This window comes from Anser brachyrhynchus, assembly GCF_964034855.1.
Source record: "Anser brachyrhynchus genome assembly, chromosome: 9".
Classification (NCBI taxonomy): domain Eukaryota; kingdom Metazoa; phylum Chordata; class Aves; order Anseriformes; family Anatidae; genus Anser; species Anser brachyrhynchus.
In genome coordinates this window covers 9,233,741-9,259,792 of record NC_137703.1, presented here as the reverse complement: position 1 = coordinate 9,259,792, position 26,052 = coordinate 9,233,741, and the positions used below count along the sequence as shown (strand labels likewise).

General features: G+C 38.2%; 2 protein-coding genes across 2 annotated transcripts in view; one reads left to right on the top strand and one right to left on the bottom strand.

Annotated features, from left to right (window-relative positions):
- SENP5 (SUMO specific peptidase 5) overlaps positions 1-25,171 on the bottom strand; it is a 174,902-nt gene extending 149,731 nt beyond the window's left edge. Inside the window, exons 1-2 of the mRNA XM_080604317.1 lie at positions 25,107-25,171; positions 24,000-24,142 (exon numbers count right to left, since the gene is read on the bottom strand). The gene's annotated coding sequence lies outside the window, so the exon portion shown is untranslated. The remainder of the gene's footprint in view (positions 1-23,999; positions 24,143-25,106) is intronic.
- On the top strand, positions 1,198-17,195 carry KNG1 (kininogen 1). Its single transcript, XM_080604313.1, has 10 exons — positions 1,198-1,525; positions 4,029-4,139; positions 5,116-5,200; positions 7,439-7,611; positions 9,261-9,368; positions 10,554-10,635; positions 11,728-11,900; positions 13,318-13,425; positions 14,372-14,461; positions 15,933-17,195. Exons 1-10 carry the CDS (start codon positions 1,331-1,333, stop codon positions 16,653-16,655), a joined length of 1,848 nt encoding a protein of 615 aa, XP_080460439.1. The 5' UTR covers positions 1,198-1,330; the 3' UTR covers positions 16,656-17,195.
- Positions 25,172-26,052: the final 881 nt, after the last annotated feature.

The window sequence follows — 26,052 nt, the reverse complement described above, 5'->3', positions numbered from 1 at the left end:
CTCTCAGGGGAGGGGAAAAGCAGAAGCAGGTAATAACTCTTTCAGGTGAATGTCTTCTTTATCATTGAACATTTCCACTGGAAACTGAGTTGGGAGAAGCAGGAAGAAAGGGTACTGATGTCTCTTTACACTGAAGCCCCCAACAAGATAAAGACAATTCAGACGTTCCTGGGACCCCAAAGAGTTAGTTCAGATCTGCTATATCACAAGCAAGAACATGGGGCTAATTAAAACAAACAAAAAAACAATTTTGCTCTTCAAAATAGCTTGTTAATAGCATGAAGTAAAATAAAGAGTGAGAGGTACATTGAAGAAAAAGAAACAAAATGGGGACGGCATTTTGTGTAACTGAGTAAAGGCCATCTATTTTTTTATAAACGCATTATAATGTACAAACAACCGTATTTATGGCATAGCTCATCCACAAGGTCTCTGAAGTACAATTTCTTTAACCCAAAATTCTAGCAAGACCCAGGTAGAATGCAGGATCCGAGGCATTCCTGAAGTGTGCACAGATTCAAAGCAGAGCTATTTGGGCTCTTCACTGCCAACAAGTGCCAGATGTTCCCAGCCAGCTCTAATTCTGGCTCTGCCCAATACAGGCAACATTCCTGAAGCCCTTGTTCTAAGGCATCATTTTCCCATCTGTAATGACAACAAAACATTATGAAGACTGGCTAAAGCATGATCCAATGGTAGCCTCCACATGATGGCAAAGACAGTCACTTCCAAAAGCAGGGTGAAGGATGAGGGTTATCAGCTGCTGTTGAAGAGTTATGTGACCTTTAATGATGTGCATCTGTCCAAAGACTTATTTTACTTATGTTCTGACTTCTTGGAACTATTGCAGTGTGAGCACTAAACACCTATAAAATTTACAGTGCTGTTGTCTAGAACTAGAACTTCATTACCTTTGCGACCTTCTTGGGTGTTTTATGTAAACCCCCTAAAATTCTTTGCGAGTAGCAGTTTTGGTGTTAAAATAAAGGCCAGAAAGCCACAAACACTGCTTTCTCCTTTGCTCAGGGGTCATTGTGCTTCATCTAAACCCACGTCCAGCTGCAGCCAGTTAGCTGTTATCTTGATGGCAGGTGGATAACCTTAGTGTCATTCTGGTGACCACACAAAGTTTGTTTAGAGAAACTCAGAAGTTTATTTGCAGTATAAACAGGGCACGATGAGAACTAACCAACCCCAGCAACTGCTCATTCTGTTTACTTTGCTATTGGTCCTGAAAAACAGAAGAGGTAACTAAATCCTTGTCAGGCATTCCTTTTCCATTTGCTTTTTAACAACCCTTCTCATTCAGGGCACCTTTTTTTGTCCAGTTATGAAACCTTTCATTGTGCTAGCACTCTGCTGTAGTTTTCTTTCTAGCAGAGCCACCCCTCTTCCATTTGAGTTTTTGGACTGTGATAACCCTGATGTCTTCGAAGCTGTTGACACAGCACTGAAGAAATATAATGGAGACAGCACTTCTGGTAATCAGTTTGCTCTGTACATGGTGATGGAAGCCAAGAGAACAGTAAGTAGACTTCACAAAAAAAGCATGTTGGAATTGTTTATGCGCTCTGAATCAGATTTGCTCCGTCTCATTCACAAAATATAGCAAGCGTGACAGCAAAGTGTCTTGCAAAAAAAGTTTAAAAAAATAAAAGCAATGGCTTGCACGGTGAGATATTTGTCACCATGACAAGCAGGGATGTTCTTATCAATGGAGCTGTGGTGCTGGTGAATTGCTTATTAATGCAAGGAGTAGAGAACAGGAAACTTATATCACTAATAAAATGTGTCTTACTTGTCCATTCAGTTTTCTCCTTTCTTTGGGAATCCTACCCCTCTCTATCATCAGTAAGGTTCTTGAGATCAATGGTTATTAAAAAAACCTGGATGTTATCTTGAATTGGGAAGAGCTGGTGTCATGCATAAAAAAAAAGAAAGAATGACCCAATAAAGCTCAGCAATACTGTGAATAAATTGTTTGTGAATATTATTTGATTGATGCTAGTCCTGAGTAACAGATGTATCTAAAGGCACTAGGTGATATTTTAGTCAAACAGGGTGACAGCTAAAATTACAGAAGAAAAAAAGAATGAAACATGATCTTTTGCCTGGAGTCCTTCTGTACAAAGTTAATCTAACAAAGAGTATTTACCTCTGAGAGGCATACAAAAATGGTATTACCATAATAATGACAAGCATTACTTTACTTGAAAACAACATTAGCATTTTTTTCTACTGAATTGGGTTTTCAGATGCAAAACACAAGAAACCCAGTGTCAGAAAGAATATTTTGCACTCCAGAGTCACAAGACACTTTTTTTTTTTTTTTACCCAGATAGAAATTGAGCTCAAAAGGGGACATGAATTGCTAAATGCCTTACAGGAAACCACCCACACCTCCTGGCATCTATCCTCTGGTTTTACTGTTTTCAAAGTGGGGCGATCTTAGCCTGTAGTGACAAAGACTAAAGTCTGTCAAGGCCTTTATAAAATTAATATTAAACAAATGAATAATCCCACTGTTTTCACAGAACTACATGCATCCTCAACAACAGCCAAATGCAAACATCTTTATACCGCAGCTATAACACCGACTTCCTTTTTGCTTCCTTCTATTAGAGCTATAACACTGCTTCCTTCTCCAAAGGACAGATGTTATTTTCAGTATTTTACCTTAAATAACATTCTATGTTTAAGAATACATATTTATTGCAATTCTTCTTCCCTTCTCTCGATATACTGCCTTTTCTTAAAAGATCTGAGGTGGAAATGAATTATTACTTTGAATCACTGGTCAGACTGTGATGTTAAGAAAAAACAGAGAAAAGGAATCCACAAAAGAGCTTTCTTCATATTGTGCATTCTTTTTTCCAAAAAGGGCATAGATTTTACTCATTGCTAGTCTCGCAATCTTGAATGCATTAATTAAATAGCTGGTTATTACATATTCATGTACATTCATTATTGATAAGGTAATAAAACATAAAAGCTGACTGGTGGAAGACTGAACCTGCCCCAGTTAAAGACATAACTGTTCATAATAATAATGAAATAAACCAACAACAAATAACATGCAGAAACAATATCTTTTCTCACGTGTTTCATTTACTCACTGAACTGATTTATTCCAGATTTAGAAAACTGTAACAGACAACACAATTTGGCTCTTTAAATCCACATCCCAGACAGTATAATCTGATGCAGCTCCATAAATGTCAGTTTACACCTGCTGAGGATTAACTCCATTATATTTCTAGAGACCCTTTCATCCTGTTTTACAGCCTGCAGCCATTACATCGCATACCTCTACTTAGGTATACTACAGAGGTGTAGCAATGCACAACAGGAATTGAAAGAACACAGAATATAATTCTGTCTTCACCTACACCAGTGTAAATACTCCACCCATATCAACTCAGCTTCTCTTTCTTGGTACCACTAAACCAAGAATGATTACTTCATTATCCTTAAATGATATCGCTAGAAGAATTAATATTAAAGTACAGCAATTGCCTGTGTTTGAAATAGTACGCTAGCAGAGCATTTTTAGTGGCAGTAAATTACTAGGAACTTCTGGCTTTGTATGTCCTCTGAAGGAAGAACCACAAATACTGCAGTGTGTTAATGTTCCCTGTAGGCAGAGGCTTACTGCTCTGTTTATGGCGAGGAGAAAATGCCCCCTACTTATTTACCAACATCAGAAATGCTTCCAGTGGTCAGGCTAAACTTTGCTGAATAGTTTGTCTGTATTTCATCTTAGGGAAATCCTGAGGCCACCCCTAAGAGCGGCTCAGCCTTTAATGCCTATAGAAAAACTGCAAGTACAGCCAAAGGCTGGCTCCAGAGCCCACCCTTGCCCCTTTCCCCCAAGCAGGCAGGGCAGCATAAGTACCCTGTTACCGTGATGTGAAGGCAGGCTGGGCATTTCCAGGATAGGATAGTATTTACCCCTCAAAGCTCTTATCTTTTCACTGATGTCCAGATTTATCACTGTGCAAATGATGACATATATTGTTTTCATCCAGGTAGGTCCTGACAAACAACTCCACGTGAAATATCGAATACAAGAGACCACTTGTGCCGCTGAGGAGAACAAATTCTGGCAGGACTGTGATTACAAAGCATCTGCAGAAGCAGTAAGTGTCTAACCTCTTTAAAGGTTCTCTGTAGAGAAGCATCAGTATAATGGCCAGGACCGCAGCATCCTGGGAAACAATACAGAATTTAACTTTGTTAGCTCTGTGGCTTTTGGGAGCTTATAGGACTAAAGTACAGTACAGAACTGTTTACAACCCTGAAGTTAACCACTAATATTTGTGAGTTTACCATTAAAATCCTAAATATCAGCAGAAAGGATCACTTCAGAGGTTCAGTATGAAGGTTCACAATAAATCCAAGAGAAGATACTTGCACAACGAGAGTGTGGGGGCTGTCAGACTCTCTGGTACTTGTGTTTATGTAAACTTGCGTAACCAAACTGTCTTCAGGTTGGCACCAAGAAAACCACTGATGTGGAAGCCACTGTGGCAGAACGTTCACCAGAGGGTGGCTAGCAGTACAAAGCCTGTCTGGCTCATGCCACTACAGAGCACCTAGAGAGGAGGTGCAATCAGGCCCACGTAGCATGCAGGAATGCTACACGTAGCCAGCAGGTCACTCGTATGTCACACTGTACACAATGCAAAGAAAGGGCTGAGAGTGACCACAGCATGTGAATCAATGTGGAATGTCATGATCACTGTTGTATATATTGTATCAGCAGAGAGGAAATTACTTAAATTATGTATTTACCTAGATTTATTCATGAGGATGTGTTCACTTCCTTTATTCTGACTGTAAATTCTTCATTAATTAACACGCATCAACCATGATACAAAGCTAACTTCCAAATTACATGCTCAGTTCATCCCCTGCTCTCCTCACAAACAACAAAACAGATCCTTTTCCAGGAACAAAACAGCAAATTTGACATAACTACAAATGTACATATCAACTTGTTTCCCAAACTGAACTTGCAACTGTCAGCTTTGTTCAATAACTAGAGGAATATATAGCACAGTATTTTTCTTCATCAAGCAATCTTAAGACAAATGTTGTCATATGTATTTGCAGAAAACAGGAGAATGCACAGCTCAAGTTCACATTAATAATGTTGAAGGAACAAGTAATGTTTCGCAAGATTGCAAAATTGTTCCAGGTATGTAATTGTTTGGGGACAGCATTCAAAAAGTACATTGACAAATAAGAACGGGGAAAACATCGTACTGAGGCTTTCAGGAAATTTTAAAGGTAGGAGCTCCTCATCATTCTGTTCAGACACTCATAAATCATCTTGCATAAGCAACTACATGTTAAAGGTAAAATTTTCACTCCACTTGTATGCATATATAAACTAAGCCAGTGAAGCAGTGGTAACTTCTGTCTATGGAGACAGCCTTGTTACCTGGTGATCTAAAGTGGCACTTGGGTGTGTAGCAAGTTTCTTCAAACATTAAAATTATACCAGGTTGAAATTAATTTGCTTTAGACCAAAAAGCACATCAGTAACCTAGAGATTAGATACCCCTTATCACACTTCAAATTTCTGTCCTTACTTATTCAAGTATGAAATTGTACCAGAAATGAATAGGGAAAAAAATTATGACAAAACTGTATCTTAATTTTCTCCAAACTAAAAGTGACAATATAATTTCTGTTAAATTTTACCTAAAGAAAAATCTAGTCACAACTGAAATTTTCATCTAATAAATAATACAATCCAGTAGGGATAGAATCAAATAAGAGAGAAGGTATACTACCTTTTAGACCTTCACATTGAGTACTACATTTCTTGCCTATAAGACATTCATATATGACTATTATGTTCACATAATAATTTTCTTAATCAAAAGAAGTACTTTTCTTTATCAAGTCGCATTGTATGAAAGCTTTGCAACTGAGATCTTTACATATCTATAACTAGCATTCATGTAAGACAAATCCAAGCTAGTTTTAAAATATCCATCTAACTGGTAACATGACTTCTGAAATGTTTGGCAGGTTATCTCTGGTTTTTGTTCCTTTTTATCTTGTTTAAAGCTACCGTGTCTGTACCTACAATCAGTGTCTTTCTAGGAACTGCAGTACACACAAACTCCATGCTCTACTACTGCATAAAGGCCACTTGGTTTCAAATAGATTTGTAAGGCAATGGTGACATCTAGTTGCCAACAAAAGGTGCATGAATCTCACAGAGAGTGCATGGGAAATTAGCATTTGGGTATTTTAGTAAGCTAAAAAAACATACATGAATTAAAAAAAAAAAGTCATATCCAGCATAAGAAGCTCATCTCGTTACCACATTATAGCAACTGAAAAAAGCATATACATTTGCTCAGCTTTTACAAAAATGTATAAAAATGTTGAGAACACAGTCCTTTTAGAACTGGGTGTACTGTTTTATTATCTTCTTGGTGATTACTCCCTGAAAACAGTGTCATTTTTCTGTAACATATATATATTGACCCTGGACTTGTTCCCTGGCTGGTACAAGCTGGCATAACTCCATTAAAGCCAGTTTTTGCCAGCTGAGGATCAGGCACACAAACTTTATTTCAATTCCACAGAGACCATGCAATGTCCCACTTTGATTCCCAAGCTCACTGAATCATGTAATTAATTTATGTACTGAACTATAAAATTAATTTATGAAAATCCAATCCATGATTACCAGAAAGGAAAGAGAGTTAATAGGATTAGTAGAAGGAAACAGAATCCCCATCACACTTGCCTATCGACAACCAAGTTGGTTAAGCCTGAGGGTAACACGAAGTGGTAACTGGCAGCCAAAGTGACTAGCAGGGAGAGTTCAGCCAGCAAAGCAGTAGAAAAGCTCATCTACAGTCCCTAAGAAGCTCAAAGTCAGGGCAGTTCACGTGGCTGAGCCAAAACTCTCCTGTCCAAGTCCCCCTCCTGAAACACGGTGAGCACAGGAAGCAGCTGCACACCGTAGGTGAGCTCTGAAAGATCTGAAGAACATCTCTTTTAATTTTGACCTCCACTGATTTCTTCCCTAACTAGATGAGGTGGATGAGGTTAACACCCCTCCTTGTTGGTGCCAAAACTACCTGGAAGGTCTTTCAGAGATCTGATGGCTCCTGAACTCATTTACTCCTCTGAATTAAGTTCACTGATGGATCCAAATATCATGGATGAAATTTTCCCGTACCGCCACACACAGAAGCAAGCATCTAAATACAGTGAATGTCTTTGCAGGCCCTGAAACATCCTAGATGATTCTGTGAAACTGAAATCTGGGTTTTGCTGATCGCTCGTATTAAAAGCAGGAAAGATTCTTGCTCATTGAACCTTCTCTTTCATTCCCAGACATGAAAAATCAAAACTTCAAGCTTCTTTACACGAAGCCCTGCATGTTTTTTGTTTCTTTCTTTTCCAGTTCCACCCAAGATAACGCTTTCTAAGGCTGTATGTCTTGGATGCTTTCATGATATATCAAGCGACAGCTTACAAGTATCAGAAGTTCTGAAGCGAGCCATTCAGAAGTTCAACAAGCACAGTGGTGAAGTCAACCTCTTTAAACTTGTGGAAATAAAGGAAGCTAAAAGACAGGTCTGTATGGGACTTTTCTCTACATGTTCAAAAAAAAAAAAAAAGGTATTTTGTTTGTTTTATGTATTCATTTCTGATTTTAAGGTGTTTTACATTTCATAACAGAAGTGAATGGAATGCATATAGAGTGTAGACCGTGTAAATAACTCCATTTGTAAGAAATCAAAAACTGTTACCTACAGAATTTCCAGAGCTGTCAACTTTACAAACTGATTTTAAACACTTTCTCTGCAGCTGCAATTAACCAATGTTCAGCACCAGTTTGTTTTTATTCAGTGCTGACACAGGCATCTTGTGTCATCTCAGATGTTCTCGAGTATTCCTCTTGGCTTCTCCCTGAAGCTCCAGCAGGAACAGGCCTCTCCTAGGGTCTGTGCCAGCCTGTGCAGATGTCTCGTATGCTCCACAGCCTCTCAAACAGTAGCAGGCACCTACATTTTGGCAATGCAATAGGACCCGTATGTCAGTAGCTGATATCCACTATAGGATAGCTAAACCAAATAAAGGAAAAAATGTATATGAAAAACAAGAAGTCAGCATGTCACTGGCTGAAGGATTTCTGCACAGAGGAATATCTGCTTTGCAAGAAATGAATGCTCAGGTCGCAGAAATTCCTTGTTATCTAGTATTCCATGCAACAGTTATTTCCCCATGAAAGGCTCTCCTGGTGTGATGTTGCTAGAAAGCAAAGCCTCTAATTTGTTTTTTAACTAGCTTATAATAACCTGACACCAGCTACAAACCATTTTCTTTGAAGGTGTACATATTTGCTTAGTCAAAAAGCATCTTCTAGTCTCATGTCAATTTGACCCATGATTTAATTCACAGTTCTTCCTTTATTTACTGATGGCAATGATCCTCTTAGCTGAAAGACAAGCTTACACAAGACTTAAGCCATATGACCAAATGTCACAGAGACTGCAATTCAGCAGCTGGAAATTAAGCTATCATGTCATTTCTGGCCAAGAGAGACTAGTCAGAGCCCTCTACTTTAACTGATCTGTGATGGAAAGCATCTACATTTGATTCTTATTTCCCTTTTTTTAATCCAATACTACCTGACACAACACTCTGACATGGAGACATTCCATGGGTGAGGATCAATAGCCACAGTGAGGGAAACAGAACTGCTTCCTGAAGAGAAAATGAAAAGAGGTCAAAAATCAGGACAAAAAAGGAAAAGGGGAAAAAGCCCAAAGCAGACAGAATTACAAGTAGATGACAAATGCAGGACACTCAATAACAAACGATGCCAGCAGTGTAAAGTTACATTATTCACATACTATTTTACTATGTCACCTACTCAGGAACACGGGAACTGCCAAGCTGCGTTAGTGCAGTCATCCATCTAGAGCAACTTCCCGTCACTGGGAGTAATAAGGAACAGATTCTTGGGAGGAAAGTGCATGGAACCATGCATTACAAGGCTGCAGGCCTGCCAGAAGCAGGATCTGAATACAAACTGCATTTCTAATTACTACATGACTTTGTTTACTTCCTGTGTCACAAGGACAACACTTTTTGGGTTTGTTTTTGCCATGATGGGTGGAAGGGTGGTGTTGCTTTCTTTGCTGATTGAATTTAATAGTTTAACTTCCACGTTTGTATTAGTTTACATAACACAGATATCTCCTAAATATCTGTTCCAGGTGGTAGCTGGATGGAATTACATAATCAAGTATGAAATCAAGGAGACGAATTGCTCCAAAGCACAATTTCAAGAGTTAACTAAAGAGTGCAAAACCATTTCTAGAGGCGTAAGTAATCTTCAAAACCTGTTTATCACAAAAATATCATATTAAAAAATAATGGTTGAGGCCTGACTCAAATACGTTTTTATATTTTATTTATATGTATTTTTAAGTCTTACTTAGCTAATGAAGTTTAAATCCAGGTTTATAGATAACTGTCTATAAACTACAAGGCAGACATTTTCATGGATGACATTTTCAAGTATCTTAGCCCTAAGATCCTGAATCGCAACAGCCAGCTCAGTGCCTAGCATGGCGTTAGGATGGGTTTCTCCATGTGCGCCACTTTACATTTCTCTACATTAATTTCCTTCTGCCAGGTCAAAACTCTGTGACACCCAGCTCTTGAATTCCTGCCTTTGTGAGACTGATCGTTAGCCCTATGCTGTTTTGTGTGTTTTAACTGGTTATTTATCCATGCAAGGGCCTTTCTTCTTATTCTACAGTTAATTTGTTTCCTTTAGAGTCTTTGATAAGTGACTTCATTAAAACTTCTCTGAAACCATAAGCACACATTATCAACAAGGTAGGTCTCTACCCACTTTTGTCGATCCTTTTGAAGAACTTGGACAAATCTACAAAATACAACCTTTGTCTACAACAATAAAACCGACTCCCTTTGATGTATTCATGCCCCTTAATTCTTTCCTTATTCTAATTTCTAAGATTTTGAAGGGTACAGACATAAGTTTTATGGGTTTATGACATGTAAAAAAGAACAGGATCACTTTTTTTTTTCCTTCCAGCCCTAAAATACCACGGCAATCTTAAGCACATCATCTACCACAATTCCCTTAGAGCACTGGGATGAATACAAGCAGGCCCAGAAACTCAATAGTGTTTGATTTGTTAGTTGTGTAATCTTCCTTTTGGTTTTTACAGTTCGAGACAAATTCCAGTGAGTTCTCCATAAAACAGGATTCCGTTTGTAAACCTCTTCCCTTCTTTGGAATACATACGGATAGTTCCTTCATCTTCTCCTTTATGGTTTTAATTTCTCTGAGTGGTCCTTTTAAACCCTGATCATTTATTGGCTGTGCAAATTGTCTGTCAGGCTGCTTGCTCCCAGTATATCGAAGGAAGGATTTATCAGCAGTATGCTTGACTTACTCTGTTAGCAAGAAGCTATTAGGATGTGAGCTTATTCATTATTTCCAACTAATAATGACTTTTTTTTTTTTTCAATTCCAGCGTATAGGTAAATGTGATGCCAAAGCTTATGAAAATATTCAGGCAGAGATTGTAGATGTTGCAAGCCAGTGCAAGTTCCCAGGTATGTAACTGGTGTGACCAGTTCTGAAAATTCTACAATTTTATTGTTTTTCATAGTCATAAAAGAGATAAAAACGCAAGTGATAAGAACAGATAATAACAAGAAAAGCAATTATTCTGAGATAAAAACGGCATCGCCTCTTAATGAAGTATTACCATGGAATGTTTTTGACTTCCTACAAGTATTTCATATGCAAATGAAAGTTTTATTTTATCATTTGTGTACTGCCCTATTGCTATGACATGGCGCTGCCTGCTGACTTTCAGATATAAACTCAGAGTATTGCTTCCTACAAAAATTACTTCCTTCTCTATCACAAATACAACCAAGTTAAAATCACATTAAATAAGTAACTCCACCTAACCTTCCGAAGAGCTCTAATGTATTCTTTTGAAAGGCAACGGAGCTGCGGACTTTAAGATGTTGTCCAAAATTGGTAATTCAGCTATCAATAATACCATTATTTATTTCCTACTGAATACTTATACTTAAATTTCATACATTAGAGGTTGTCTTCTTTTCCTCCGGTAAGTAAGCTACTTAGAATTTTAAGTTCATTACAATCACACCCCCAGATGGTTTTCTTACTGTCACTTTTTCCTGCAGCCATCTATTTGAACACAGATTGTGACAGCTTCAGAGCTTTAGAACAGGGAGTACAGCATTACTCTATGCAGTAAGTGCTGCATTCTCACCTGTTACCCATTGGTTTGCTTTTCTCCCATAAATTATAATGATATTCCTCAACACACCCATTCATTGCCAATATCATGCACCACTTGTTTTCCCTGCTTCAGGTTCTTCCATACATGTAGCTGTTCCCTGCCTTTATTTGCTAGCTATCTGCAGTCAGTACACACAATTCTTGTTTTTCTGTTATGTATCCAATGTGACACTAAGTGCTCTTTGAGATAACCAATATATAATGACGTTGATCATATAAAACACAACTCTGTTTTGGCTTAATTTGATAGACTCAAATCTGAAGTTTGCCAGAAGGCAGGGGTTTAAGAATAACTGTTTTTCCCAGCCTATATCTATTTATGTTGAAACTTCTGTTCCTTAGATCTGAAATCTGTTGGTTTCTTGCAGCTGAAGACGTGGTAAATCCTCCCACTCTCATTTGTCCTGGTTGTCCAAGGGCTATCCCCGACGACAGTCCAGAACTGAAGGAACTGCTGGAGGTTTCTATGAAGAAGTATAACTCAGAGACCAATGATGACTTCTACTATAAAGCTGGAGCAATAGCATCAGCAACAGTGCAGGTTGGGACTCACTCTTCCTGTTAGAACTGATTCTCCATATACCACAGAAATGAAGAACAGACATGGCAGTGTTACTGGTCTGAACTAAGTGTTAGCTAACATTAATATTTCAACTTCAAATAATGTTTATCTCTATATTTTGATATGCATGGTAACTGAGGGATCTACACACTTTTTCTGGTGAAATTTAATCGACCTTGGCTTGGATTGAAACATCTCCAGTCCTTGATTTTTTTTTTCTTTAAACATAATTGTTGCCTATCGGATTTCTGTATCAGTACCCCTTTTAATCAGCCTTTGTGACATTCCATAGACTTTTTAAAAGTAGAAAAGATTTATTAGGCAAAAACTACTCCACAACACCAATACTCTGTATGTTATTTTAGGCATCGTCTACAGTAGCTGTAAGCTCCAAGAAATGGGGCTTCCCAATTCCCCTCATAAATCTGCTATTTCATACACTAATTCTGCTGCTAATAATACTCCAACTAGGCTCACAAGAAAACACCTCTGCAATAACAAGATACACAGATAAATCCAGCTAAAGAACAAGAAACCACGAGGATAATACTGGTCAGCATTTCTGTTTGCCTACTTTACTGTCCCAACATATCAAAACAGAGGTTTAGGAAAGAACTGAAGATAAAACAGTGGAGAAGTTCAGAAAATACTTTCTTGAGAACTTCTCATGAGCATGAGCAGTACCACCGGAGAATGCACTAGAAGCATACATAAGTTTTCCTGAATAACTTATCTTACTAATAACAATTCTGCTTTTTCATCATTTAAACATTTTTTCCTTCTCATGTTTCATATCATGATCAGTATTAACACACATAATTTTTAATAAGGGACTTAAAAAGACAATTTCATGTTTTTCCTGCTGTCTCTATAGCAAGATACGTTATCTCGGGCTGTGTAAAAATACTAAGACAGCTCGTACCAGGCACACTCTTCGAACAATGAGGTTTCTCTCCTTAATACATTTGGCAAATGCATTTATTTTCAACTGAGCCTGTTCACCATGCACTTCATTTTACTAACATTCAACTCTTCTTACATCATATTTGGCTCCCTGCAATAGTGTCTCTAATGATTTCATTTGTTATTAATAAATTACGACAGGCATCCAATAAAACAAAGCCAAAACTGTGGGCCCGTTATTCTGACCTCTCTCTCCCTCCTACAGTTGCTATGCTGGAATTTCTGAGAATGGGAACTGGAATAAATACGTGAGTTGATTAGAAGCAGACAGGTTTGCTGTCAAATATTTTAATATTGTTCTTAACATATGTTGTCCCAGGGGTCAGGTCTTATAGACTACAAGTAGTATAAGCTTGTAGAAAGCCATCTTTTCTCTGAACCCTTTTCAGTAAAAATGCCTTTACCACAGAAAGCCTTCTTGCTGATTTTTCAGGTGGTTGCAGGACAAAACTACCGTCTAACGTTTGGAGCCCAGAAGACAAACTGTTCAAAGAAAGAGTTTGAAAAGCTTCATGAAAACTGTGAAGCCACAACAGACAGTGTAAGTAATGAGGATGTTGCCAATTGTAGTGTTCCTAATGGACAAATTCATTTGCACGTGAACTGGTAAGCACATGAAGTAAACTCACATCTGATCCCGATTCCTGTTACCTCTCCCCATAAATTTTTGCTTCAACAAGGATACCTTCCAGTGTTTGTAACTCCAAACCAGTGACAATGGCAGTAAAACATGAAGCTTAAACTGAGTCACTCCAACTGCAGTATTGTAGTGCTCACTGTAAAGCAAAAGGGACTTTATTATGATATTAAAGAATCAAAGAAAGGAGGTTATTGCGATAAAAAAATGACTGCAATGCTCCTGAACCTGTGGCACTTTCAGCTGAGGAAAGCAGGAGATTTTAGTGTTACTGGTGCACAAAGGAATTATGCTTCTGGAGTACGTGCTGCTGATAATTTGAAAATCTGTTCCAGACACTGGAAAGCAATGTTGATAAGCCCAGAAAACATTATTGAAGGAGCTATTTGGGAAAGAAAAGCCTTATTTCCACTTCTTTTTCCCACCATATGAACAGTGCTTACCTCCGAGAGTTAAAACTGTTAGTACAGCTGGCATTACCTAGAAAAAAAATTGCTTCTCCCTCCTCCTCCCCAGTTTCCTGAAATTTCAGTAGAGGTAATACGATCATCAAACAGTATTTGTTAGGAATATCTTGAAGATTAAATAATGCTCCAAAAGTGCTGGGCATGAACAACCCAGTCTTTTAAGATCCAATCTCCAATCCAAAGCTGAATGCATCCTATAACCTCAAAAAGCTAAGCAGTTATCTGTCTCAATACAGACCTCTCCATCACTAAGACAGATTTCACTGATATCCAAGTACAATTTCTAGTATTTAAAAGTATTATTAAAAATTAATATTTTTGTGTGCACTCCTCTTTTCTGTTGTTGCCTTAAGATGCTTTTTTGTTTTGTGTTTTGTCAACAGCCACCATTGTACTGTGAAGCACAGATTTATGTGGTCCCATGGCAGAATACAACCTCTGCCAAGGTTAACTGCTCTGAAGGCCAGCCAATGGTATGATTACTTATGATAATTGGTAATGAAGAGAATAGAACAAAGACAGACATTAAATTCTTTCCCCATTCCAAATGATCCCCTATTTTGTACCAAAAATAAAGGAATACATTGTTCTTTTAAAGACCTCAGCAATGCCACTCTCTTCCCTCTCGCCCTCTAACCTCAGCAACTTGTGACATCAAAGTCAGTTTTGCCACAACATGAGACACTGGACAACAGTGATTACAGAAATACAAACAAAAGGCAACAGGGCAGTGAGAACATTGTTGACTGCTCCTATGCGTTATCACTTAAGTTCTGAAGTAGTGAGCCCCATCAACTTCTTTGAATTATTATTTGTAATGCATTGCCAAAAACATATTTGATTGCAGGTTTTTGTTTGTTTTTAAATAAATCCAGGGATCCTCATGCTCCCTGATCAAGAAGAGAAGACATACTGAATAAAGTGAAACTAATTAACCTGCATTTGTATTCAGCAACTTCACTCTGCTCAGAACCTTCATAACTATCTATTCATTCATTATATATCAACTAATAAATGGATCTCTTTTGTTTCCATTAAAATATTGTAGCCATAACAACTTTGAAATTTAGCTCCACCCTAAACAACCCTGATTTGCAGTTAGGTAAGGATCAGACACTTTGGCGGTCAGAAACAAAACCCATGTTTCCACCAGGCATTCAGTCTTCACCTTTCAGTGGAACACTGATGGAGGAAAAGAGATTACTCAGTAACAAATAAGTTTTTTAGTGTTAATCTGCATGTATTATTTCTAAGCGATCCTATGAAATTCGTAAGTCAAATCAAGAAAAACTGCATAGCTACGTTTCATATGACAAAATGACACAGATCATTTGTATATTCTTGCACTTAAACTATACAGAGATGTGTCAAACTTCAGAATAAATTGTTTTTATATGTTAAAATGTTATACTTTAACACCAGCAGGGAAACTTAGTCCTAGAAATCAACTGTATTATTCATAAATTAAAACAAATACACATACTTATGTGTGCTCCTCTCCGTAGCATCATTCCCATGTTAAGTTGGCAGAATTTCATAGAATCATAGAATGGCTTGGGTTGGAAAGGACCTTAAAAAGCACCCAGTCCCAACCCCCTTGCCATGGGCAGGGACGCCACCCGCTAGATTAGGTTGCTCAGGGCCACGTCCAGCCTGGTCTTGAACACCTCCAGGGATGGGGCATCCACAGCTTCTCTGGGCTAAGTGGTAAATAAATTGTACTTTTATTATAGAGCTGTTAAAATACTCTGGAGTTACTGGGGAGGATATTCATATTTTCATGCTTATTACAGATAGAAAAGATTATTAAGTTTGCTGGAAAAATCTAATAACATGTTTTTGATAATTGACTTGTGTATTGCAATTAGGCTCTGAATTCCCCAAATCTGAAGCTATTGCTCTTGTTTGTGTAACGAATACAGCTAATACTGCAATGTTTTTTAGACTACACTTCTACGAAGGCCTCCAGGATTCACTCCTTTCCGAAGCTTTGCTGCGCTAGAACACATGGATCAAACTCCATCATCTGATAGAAATGAAGAAGAAAGTCAAGCACCTGGCAAAGAAACAAAAGATGATGGAGAGCAGCAAGAAGGCGAAGGTGAACCTGAGCATAAACACGGGCATAAACATGGGCATAAGCACGGTCATAAGCATGGGCATGGATTTAAAAAGGATGATGAGTCTGCCAAAAGGCACAGGCAGGAAACTGACTGTGGGCACAGAACCAGCCACGGGTGTAGGCATCGAAAAAACAGTAAAAATGGTAAACATAAACATCCCAAATCTGAATCTTCTGAGGAATCCAGTGAAAGGGTTTTTAATCAAAAGGAAACCTTCCCACCACCCAATGCTGAAACAGCATCAGAGTTAGTTAACTCAGGGGTTGCAGGAACGGAAACTGGTACTCCTGCCGAACCAGTAGATCTTCCTTATATGTTTTTATTTGAGGGGTTGCCAGATCGCCCAGAATCTCCTCTCCCCAGATGTCCTGGAAAACCCTGGAAATCAATTGTGGACCCTCCAGTTCCTTCTAGCTTTCCCAGAGAATTCACAATTGAGGATCTCTTGCCTTCTGCTGTAGAAAACGTCAATCCTACAACAGAAACCTCAGCGCCTCCCCAAAATGAAGAGAGGAGCTTTGATCTTTCAGACGCTTTACCATAGTTCAAGTATTGTTGGATCCTCTCTGGAAGTGATACAGAGAAAAACAGAAAATTATTGCCTTTTGAGATTTATAAGATCTAAGAGGCAAAAGCTCCTGTTCTTTTAGCTAAGATACTCGTGTAGGTCACCAGCGCTTCTAGGGACCTAAGACCATATATAAATACTTCGAGTTTGCATATCTTTTGCATATTTGACAAAAACATAAATCAGGTGTGGCACCAATGATTCAGAACCAGTCTAGCAAAGGGACCTGGCAAGTCAACAGCCTTCTGCTGTAGAAGTTACAATCACGACTATCTCGCCTGCCTCACGTTGCTGGAAGCACACAGTCAACCACTGGATCACTTCTCACTGTATTAGGTTTAAAACAATTACACAAAAAATTTGGAAACTACATGAAAAATCTCAACAAAGTATGTGTAAGACAAAAGCAAGCCAACGTAACGCCAGGATGCCTTTCTTAGATATCTGAAATAGTATTTCTCTAATTTCCTGAAGTGTATCTTTTAAAAAAGAAAATAAAATAAAGGAACCTGTTTCACCTGTCAGTTTCTTGACTCGAAGCAATATTGCCAGCAGTCCATCACTAGCAGGCTGTTCTGCTGAATAAGGTAATGGGGAAAGCTGAGAGAATCCTCAATAAAGCCGTTCTGTTATTCTCTGTGCATAGTATGTTAACTGCACAGCAGAGGCCTGCTGAGTGAGATTTTCAGGTGGCAGAGGTGCACAAACATTACAGATCAGATGACAGAACCGCAAACACTTAAGTTATCTAAAATTTGTCTACCTTCTTCCACTATAAGAGCGTGCTTAATTTAGAATAGAAAATTCAGCCCAGTCTCTGAATACCTATCAAAGTCTGAGATTTTGGTGGAATACATAAACTAAAAACCAAATATTTCCAGCAAATTAAAATGCATTTTCACAGTGTATGAATCCAATAACTCACTCGGCTGAAAAAACACCCCACAATAAATAGACAAATAAATGATTTAATGCTAGATCAGTTTACCAGTTAGAACCACTATGCAGTCACATAAAAAGTTATCGAAAAGGTCAGGTGCTACAAATGGTAACTGGAAACAGGAGATAAGAGCAAAAGGGAAAAAAAAAAAAAGGCAAAAAGTCTTCTGCAGGAGGGTATTTCTAATCATGACAGGTCAGACCCCTACAAATCACAGAACTGAACTCATACTTTCTGAAACCAAACGTTCCCTGACATTGTAAACACACTTCCCCTCTCCTGGGCCTGGTTCCTCCAGGTGTAAACAAACTGGTGTTATTTCCCTAGCTCACATGGTAGGTATGCACACTGTGATCAGAAGAACTCTGCCTATCTGATAGGAAGAGTCATTGAGGAAGAATCTGTACGATTTTGCATACACGTTTTTTTTCTTCTTTCTAATTAATTGTATTAAAAGTCCCATAAAAATGGTATTTAAGAAGTCATGATACCCATAATTAAAAAATGTCATTCTGAATATAAATTCAGTCTGGTTAGATCTAAACTTTTGTTTAATTCAGTTTAATTGGCCACCATATAGGTATCTATTAGATAATTATCTGTCATGACAGGTGATATATGATCAGAAACACTTATGAACTCCAAGATCTATTGCTAATCAGCTCCTGTAATTTTTTCATTCATTCCTTTCCTTGCAGGATAAAATGCAAAGTCTATCTTGTCTTTTTGGCACATGACAAGTACTAAATTTATAGAGTTATACAAAGGAAAGTCTTGAGAGTTATGTCATTTTATTCTTTTTTTTTTTTTTCCTGAATATTGACTAGGATAATTCTGGCTATAACTGAGAATTCTTTGCATATGCTATACTATTAAAAAGAATATAAGTTCTGAACAGTTTATCTTTAAGAATGAGAAGACAGTCAGAGCCTTGGCATATTCTCCCTACAGAGGCATGGATACATGGCCAGAAGTCGTGAAGCAGAGATTGAGTGGCCAGAGCAGGATAATATAAACCTGGACTCTTCACTGCCTTGAATTTAGCATAGTGATAATGAAAGGTTTCATTAATGTTTAATGCAAATAAGTCAATTTCAATTCTGACTTCTTGTTTTTATAATGTTCAAAAATCATTACTTGAAAAAAAAAAATCACTCTGGACTAGAAATCAGTGCACAAGTCTAAACATTTTGAAACAGTATGTGCTGACAGTTTGAGGATGGAACACTCCAATTTCTCACTGACGTGCTCCCACAGAAGGTTTTAATTGTAACAGAACAGTACTTTCTGGTGGAAAAATACGCTGTCAGAAAGTTACTGACCCAGCTTGTTTCAGACCTGCTGCTGAAAAGCTCTGCAAAACCACCAGTTTCTCCCACTGTTGCTGTCACTGGAGCTCTCTTCGTCCAGTGCACCCCAACGCTTAACAAGTATTTTTCTCCTCGGCCAGCAGATGGCAGATTTTCTGCTGCAGTAAAATCCCTGATCCCCAAATGCGATCTCCAAATTAGGGTTTTGTGCTTGCCAGGAAAGGCTCAACATTCAGCGTCTCGTCTGTGTTAGTAACACTGCAAATCACACACCACGTCTGTGCGACCAGGATTAAACGTTAAGCTCCATCAAATGCGCATAAAAAGCTTGCCAGTCACTTATTACGTGCAAGGTGTATAAATAATGCTGTAAGTGTAATTTCGTGAACATAAAGAAAATAATAGCTAGTCCTGCATCAGAAAAAACGCAGTGTGCCTGATATAAACAATTGGACATGGGAGTCTAGGGTGTGAAAACATGTCTGAATTAAGCCTGGTCGTGATACTGCTGAGAACCAGAGCCACCTGATGGCCATTTTGCTACTGTCTCTCTTCTCTCGTTCATTCCATCTGTGGCAATGAGACAAAAATACGTATTTTAACCGACATGAAAAAATCCCAGCTTTACTTTGAATGGCCTGCTGGGTTTCCGCTGCAATTCAGATGTGACCTTTTAATCACACTCTGCAATTCCAGTCATCCTCTAATGCTATGTTCCCATCGTGTAACGAGCCGGGGGAGAGAGATGTGCAGGCACCTAACAATAGAAAATGGGGGGAACTAACAGTGAATACTGGGATTTGATGAGATGTAAGAACCCACTTCTTTCCTCTTTTTCTTAAGTCTCCCAGCCAGCAAGATAATTGCTCCCAGTTCAGAAATTACAGCTCTGAGGATAAAATGGGTCTAAATGGCTAGAAAATTAGAAATGGCAACACGGCATGGTCACTGATGTATAGACAGAGCCATACCAAATCTGAAGCTCAGATTCCTCAAGTATTCTTAAAATATACATATATATATATATATATATGGAGATAGATATTTTCAGTTCCACAACCAGCTACTCACACACGATTCTCGATTCTGCTGTGTTTACAAAAAACAGGTTTGTATAATTCAGCTTCCACAGCTTTAATTATGCTTTAAGCAAAGTTGTTTTGGTAAAATGTAATTAATAGCAATGTTTCTACTGCATTCCAAAGTAAGAGGAAGGCTGCTTTAAGGAGGAAAGAGTGGAAGTTTTCCTAATTGGGTAAGGCATCTTGCTACAATGAATACTAAAATTACTGCTGCTACTGAACTGGTTTCAATCTGCTGCTCAGTGAAAACTCAAATGTAAGCTCTAAAGGAGTAACTCCTCTCAGTACGTAATAACAGATCACAGAAATCTGATCTTGTGATCCCTTCTGCCACGAATACCAGATCGCACATTGCTGAGCTGTGATTTGAAGACCAGGCATTAAACTGCTGGTTTCACACCGTGAACTACCAACCTTGCTGTTTCAGTTCAAAGTGAGTCACAAAGAATTCTCGACAGAATCCAGATTCATGCAAAAGTACATTTGCTGTGAAACTGATACACCTGAACCCAAAACATCTTTTGTGAGAAGTCACTGTACAAATACAGTGCATGACCCCTCCATCTTCCACTGCAAGCACTCATTACAGGAGACCTAGTACACCACTTTACTTGAAATGAAATAGTTGTGTGAACAACAAAACAAGGGAGTGAACAAACAAAACTGATTCAGGCAGGGAATGAGTGAGGGTATACCTTTTACCCAGGGAGGGCATTTTTTTAATTAAACTTAGATTACTATAGGAAAAAAACAGTTGGGGTAGATAAGAACAGAGTACTACTGAAATGTCATGGTCATCAACAAAACATGGGATCCATAGCACATTTAAAGAAATATTTTTACCTACATGCCCAAAACATTACTGTTCAGTACCTTGAAAAATCCACCAGACACATGTAAATAAATTTAAATGATAAAGGAACATTATTTCTCTCTAACCCTTAAGCATTTCAGCCGAAGTGAATTCCTTTCCATTCAATTTAATAGGAAGAAAGATTAATCCCATAAAGCATCACAGAAAAGTAAATCTACTATAGCTGAATTCACTTCATTACCTATGTGCCAGCTGTTCTACTAGCTGTGTGTTAACTAAAATGGTAGTAATGATTACCAAAAATAATAATAACGATAATCAAGGGATATAATGCAACATAACAAAACTTCCCAGGAATCAATCCAGTATTGACAAAATGCCTCATAAAGAAAAAGAAAAATCAGTTCCAGAAGGTGTCTAGCTGTCATAAGACTGTTTAAATAATCAGTCTGAATTCACCTAAACTGAAAAATCTTATTTAAGCACATAGGCCTAATTTTAAATTGTGCTGAGAAACCAGTGCTCCCATTAACTTTAAATAGCTTTGTGAGTGCTCAGCATGTCTCAAAATCAAGCCTTGGAGCACTCAGCTAGTGCCTTTGGTGTAGAAAAACTATTACTTGAAAGAGAGCTGGACACTGAGTAGTACAGTTGCAAGACAGAAAAAGGTGATTACGGGCAGCATTAACCCTCAAAAATAGCTCATGCATTTAGAAGTGTTTTGGGAACTGGTGCAGGTCCTGGCACTAATCACATCAGCACTAGTGGCTTAATTGCTTTTTTTTTCCTGGCTCAAATACAGAGATTAGAGTGTTCTGGGCAACGTTTTGTCATACTTCCTTCTTCTCTTGACCATTCCCACAAAATAAACCAAATTGAAGAAGCAGAAAAACAAGCACAAAGTACAAGATCTCCTTTTTCCTCAGAGTTCCGTACAAATGTGCAGACAGATTAATAGACTTACAAACAACCCTTTGTTTAGGTTACCTTTAGATAAAGGCCCTTTTCTACCAAAAGACAACCAAGACGACTTTGGAACTTCCTCTAAAGCTGATAGATCGGTTAGTTGTAGTTTACACAGTCTAGCACAAGAGTAGCTTTAACAAGACAGTTGTAGTGCATCTGCACTTCGTTTTGCACACTGGACACAGCTGATCAGCCACAACATGTGTGTAGTAGCGCTACTGTAGCTCTTCTCTTTTTCAGTGTAAATATGCACTTTGGTTCCACTTGATGGTGGCAATAAATACACGAACTATAAGCAAGAGATAATTACCTGCAACATATGAGAATAACCTATCAATTAGCAACATGACTGATTCTGGCTACCTGTTTTTGCCAACGCAGACCTACATTAAGTTCATCTAAGACTGCAACAATAACTTTCCACTAAATATTTATCTACAACAACTAAATTTTATCTGCATAAGGATCATCCATTCCTTCTTGAATAGTTACCCAACACACAGGGTTTTATTATACGGGGTCATACTTGACTGAAGCATCATCTCAGATCTCTGAAGAACCCAAACTGATTTGATACACAGGGTGAGTGAACTTTCGTGAAATGCAGAGCCTAATGCTCTGTGGAACTCAGACACATACAAAATTATTCACTCCAGCAAGATATTAGCAACTGTTTGGAGCAGAAGATGACTACACCCTTGTCACCTGGATTATCACGATCATGGATTAAGCCTTGACTTTTATGTGCTGGCTCAAGGGACCCATGCAAAACTGAACATGATGTCATCAACCACTGACTGCAGTGGGGACTACAGGAGGTAAAAAGAATGGTTCCAAAGACCGCAGATAAGCTGTCTGCAGCTTACGACACTGACAAAATGAGTGTGACTCACAAAATGAGTCTGACTCCTAAAAAACACACTTACACGTCCAATTCCTCATGACATACCTTTGAAATGGCAACTGATGTATTCACGATCAATATAGCTATCCCAGCGTCATTCACAGCTGAGAAATGGCATGTATAAATGCTATAATCTCAAGGAATAACAATTTCACAGTGAGAGACTGTACTGCTAACAAAATTCAGAATCCCAGTTGTACTTTTATTTATTTACAACCTGAACTGATGAATCTTGGTCAAGCCAGAAGGCTGCTATTGGAGAAATTAACTCTGACTCAACCTTCAAACAAAATTCCAGAAGAAATGGTCAAACATTTGATAAATGGCAATAAATACAAAATAAAAAAATGCAAAGGAAAGGCTGTTCTATCCAAGCATACTCAATAATACAGCAATCAGTTGGCTGAGCAATATCAACACACTATTATCAACGTAACTAAGACACTCAGTGTTATCACTGCCTTCAGTATCCCTCTGAGGTCCTGCTATGCAAACATGGCAGGTGTGCTGGGTTTGCTGGGCAGGGCACACAGGTTAATTTATCTCAAAAAGAGACTGAGAGAATCAACATGGGAATGAGAGCAAAAAGCTGCACGATGTGACAGGCTAAACAGATGTAGAAACAGCGGCAGCAGCTTTTGGGATGAGTGTTTAGTAGAGAATTCTGCAGAAAGCATGGAGAGTCTTGGCCTACAAATCTCACCCTGTTCAAAAGATTCCACAGAAAGCAGGTCTGGTATCAGTTCTGCATTCAGAACTAAAGATTGATAAAATATCAATTTATCATAAGAATCTCTTCTTAGAGAATATAATTGCACTTGCACTTTGAAAGGCTTCACAGTGCTGCACATCTGAATGTAACAACTGACACGTTTTAATACAGACAGAATTCCTAAGTGTATGCTGAAATTTTTCAGCACTAGTTTTTCTTCTTCCTTATCTACCTGATTTTTATTTTTTTTTTTACAGCTGTCTTTACCCAGGGGAACAATATTAATGCCAAAGCAGTGTCAAAAAGCAGGTATCTTGAAGCAGCAGTATTTTCTAACTGTTAATCACTCTTGTCTCTCTTTTCTTTGCAGCATTTCCTCCCGAAAGCAAGGGAATGCGCTTGCTTGCTCATCACTCTTGCTACCCTAAACAACTGAGATAGCTTTGTTCTTCTGCACCAGCAGTTCTGCTCATGTACACTGAAACTGAATTTCCTTTTTTAGACAGCAAGGACGCAGACTTTCTTCCTCTTCTCCCTCCCTCTGCCTCCCTTCCCCCTCCCTCCTACAGCCTTTGCTGTGCCCTCATCTTACCTTCAGCAGCAGAAGAAATCCATGCTGCAGTTTTTTTCTCGTTAGTAGCTCTATGGCAACAGCAGCTCTAAGGCAGCAGTCCTTGATGCTTCTCACTTTTCTCTCCCTCCTTCTGCATAAAGATATGCAGCTTGTTTTGCCCTCTAAATTAACAAAGACAATTCCAATGTGAGATAAATTAACAAACACAACTGATTGATTTTAGAAAAAATATGCTCCCAAGGGTACAAAGTTGTATTCCCCAAAGAGCTGAATGCAATGCAAATGAATAATAGTAAAGGAAACCAGACAACTCCTTCTATGTAATAAAGATAAGCTATGTAAATTCATCTCTGTGATACTCAGCTTTTTTTGGACAGAAATGTGGAAAAAAAAAGAAAAAAATCTAAGTTTAAAATGCACAAAATACTACATCCAAATGAAGTCCGGAAAGCTGTAACTATTTTGTAATTGTTTGACTGAGTCTTTATTTATTATTAACACATAAATGAAAATCAGTGGTTTGCTTGTTAAATTCCTGCTAAAGCAAAAGGAATAATGTTATGCAAGATCCTGTAGTCTTGCAATCCATGGAAAAGTATATGTGAGAATATATTTGGAAATGGTTAACACAAGCTACAGAAGATAAACGAGCAAGCAAAGAAAAAGCACCAGTAACTGAGTGGTTATTGAATAGCTATAACATCCACTTGCTTAGAAATTAGGATTTTCCTAACCTTCCCACTTTTAAATTAATCAGCAAAATGTGCTACAAATAAAGGCTGAATGTTAGAAAAAAAAACTGCATAAGACTCAGAAACAATTATTGCCAAAAGCTCTTAAAGTATCTAGCACAAGATAAAATGACTTTGAATAGCAGCACTTATATTTTCTTTTCTTATTGCGAAATGCCAGTAAATCATAACTTAATCACTTGTCAGACACGCATGAAATAAAGAAATCAATATACTTCTGTAATTCGACATGAGCTCTCCTTTCTGTCTCCTGCTGTGTAAAGAACAAAGGTTTCTGGTCACTGCCAAGGGCTGTGACAGAAATGCTGAACTGCATGCCCTGGATTAGTACAAGAAACACCACAGTAATTCCGAGCTAAAATAACGTGATCACCTGCATCCTGTCTGTGCTTGCATCAGTGGATCCTGGGAGAATCTGGGCAGCTGTTCTTGGGCACAACCTGAAAATAAAAGAATGAATTGCACCTTACATGTTGATTTTTGCTGTATCTGGTGGTAGTCAATCAGCACACAACATAAAATGTTATAGCATTCCGGGATGGGTTACAGCACAAACAATTGGAACTAAGGACTGGCCTACGGATGTTTCACAGCCCTAAAAAGAAACCGCAAAGAACAGAGTGGAAAAGTTACTGGCTAGTTCCGTAGCAGCCCCCTTGGCAACCTAGGCGCACGTTTCAGATGCAGTTATGGTAACAGCATGCATCTGTAATATTGTTAAAGACCTTGGAATATTTACATTTGTCATCCAAAAAAATCTCAGAAGGACTAACAAAACAAAACTGAATAAACAAATATCAATGTTTAACTTATTTTTAAAACTTTCAGCCAGGTGGAACCTCAGCTCCCCACCCAGAATGACTGCTCTGCAGGGCTGAAGCACAGCACACAGAGCAATCAGCCTCAGCCTTAAACAGTTTACAATCTAAGGGATACTTCTAAAACAGGAGATTATAATTCCCATTTTACAGGCAGATGAAATACGGGCACAAAGCTGAAACTACTCATCTACAATTTCATATTAAGCCAGTACTGCTGACAGAAATAAAGCTCAGGGAATCTGAGCTACAGTTACCTGCAGAAATGCACAGGTTCCATTTCCTTAAAAAAACATTAAAGCTCTGTAGAAAACTATCAGTTTGAAGAAATTAAGGTTTGCCTTGAGGCCCTACCTCTAACTACATAGCTCATTTTATTAACGACAGACTATTTATCTTTGTTGTTAACGCTTACATGTTGTAACAAGCTCTACAGACTGCAAAATACTCCGTTTTGGAGGTTAAAATGCTCTGCTACAGAAGGAGACAGAGACTTCAGCA

Coding starts and splice junctions, on each gene's coding strand:
- KNG1 (XM_080604313.1), top strand. CDS start 1,331: ATGAAACCTTTCATTGTGCTAGCACTCTGCTGTAGTTTTCTTTCTAGC. Junction 7,612..9,260: donor TAAAGGAAGCTAAAAGACAG/GTCTGTATGGGA, acceptor TATCTGTTCCAG/GTGGTAGCTGGATGGAATTA. Junction 13,426..14,371: donor GTGAAGCCACAACAGACAGT/GTAAGTAATGAG, acceptor TTTTGTCAACAG/CCACCATTGTACTGTGAAGC.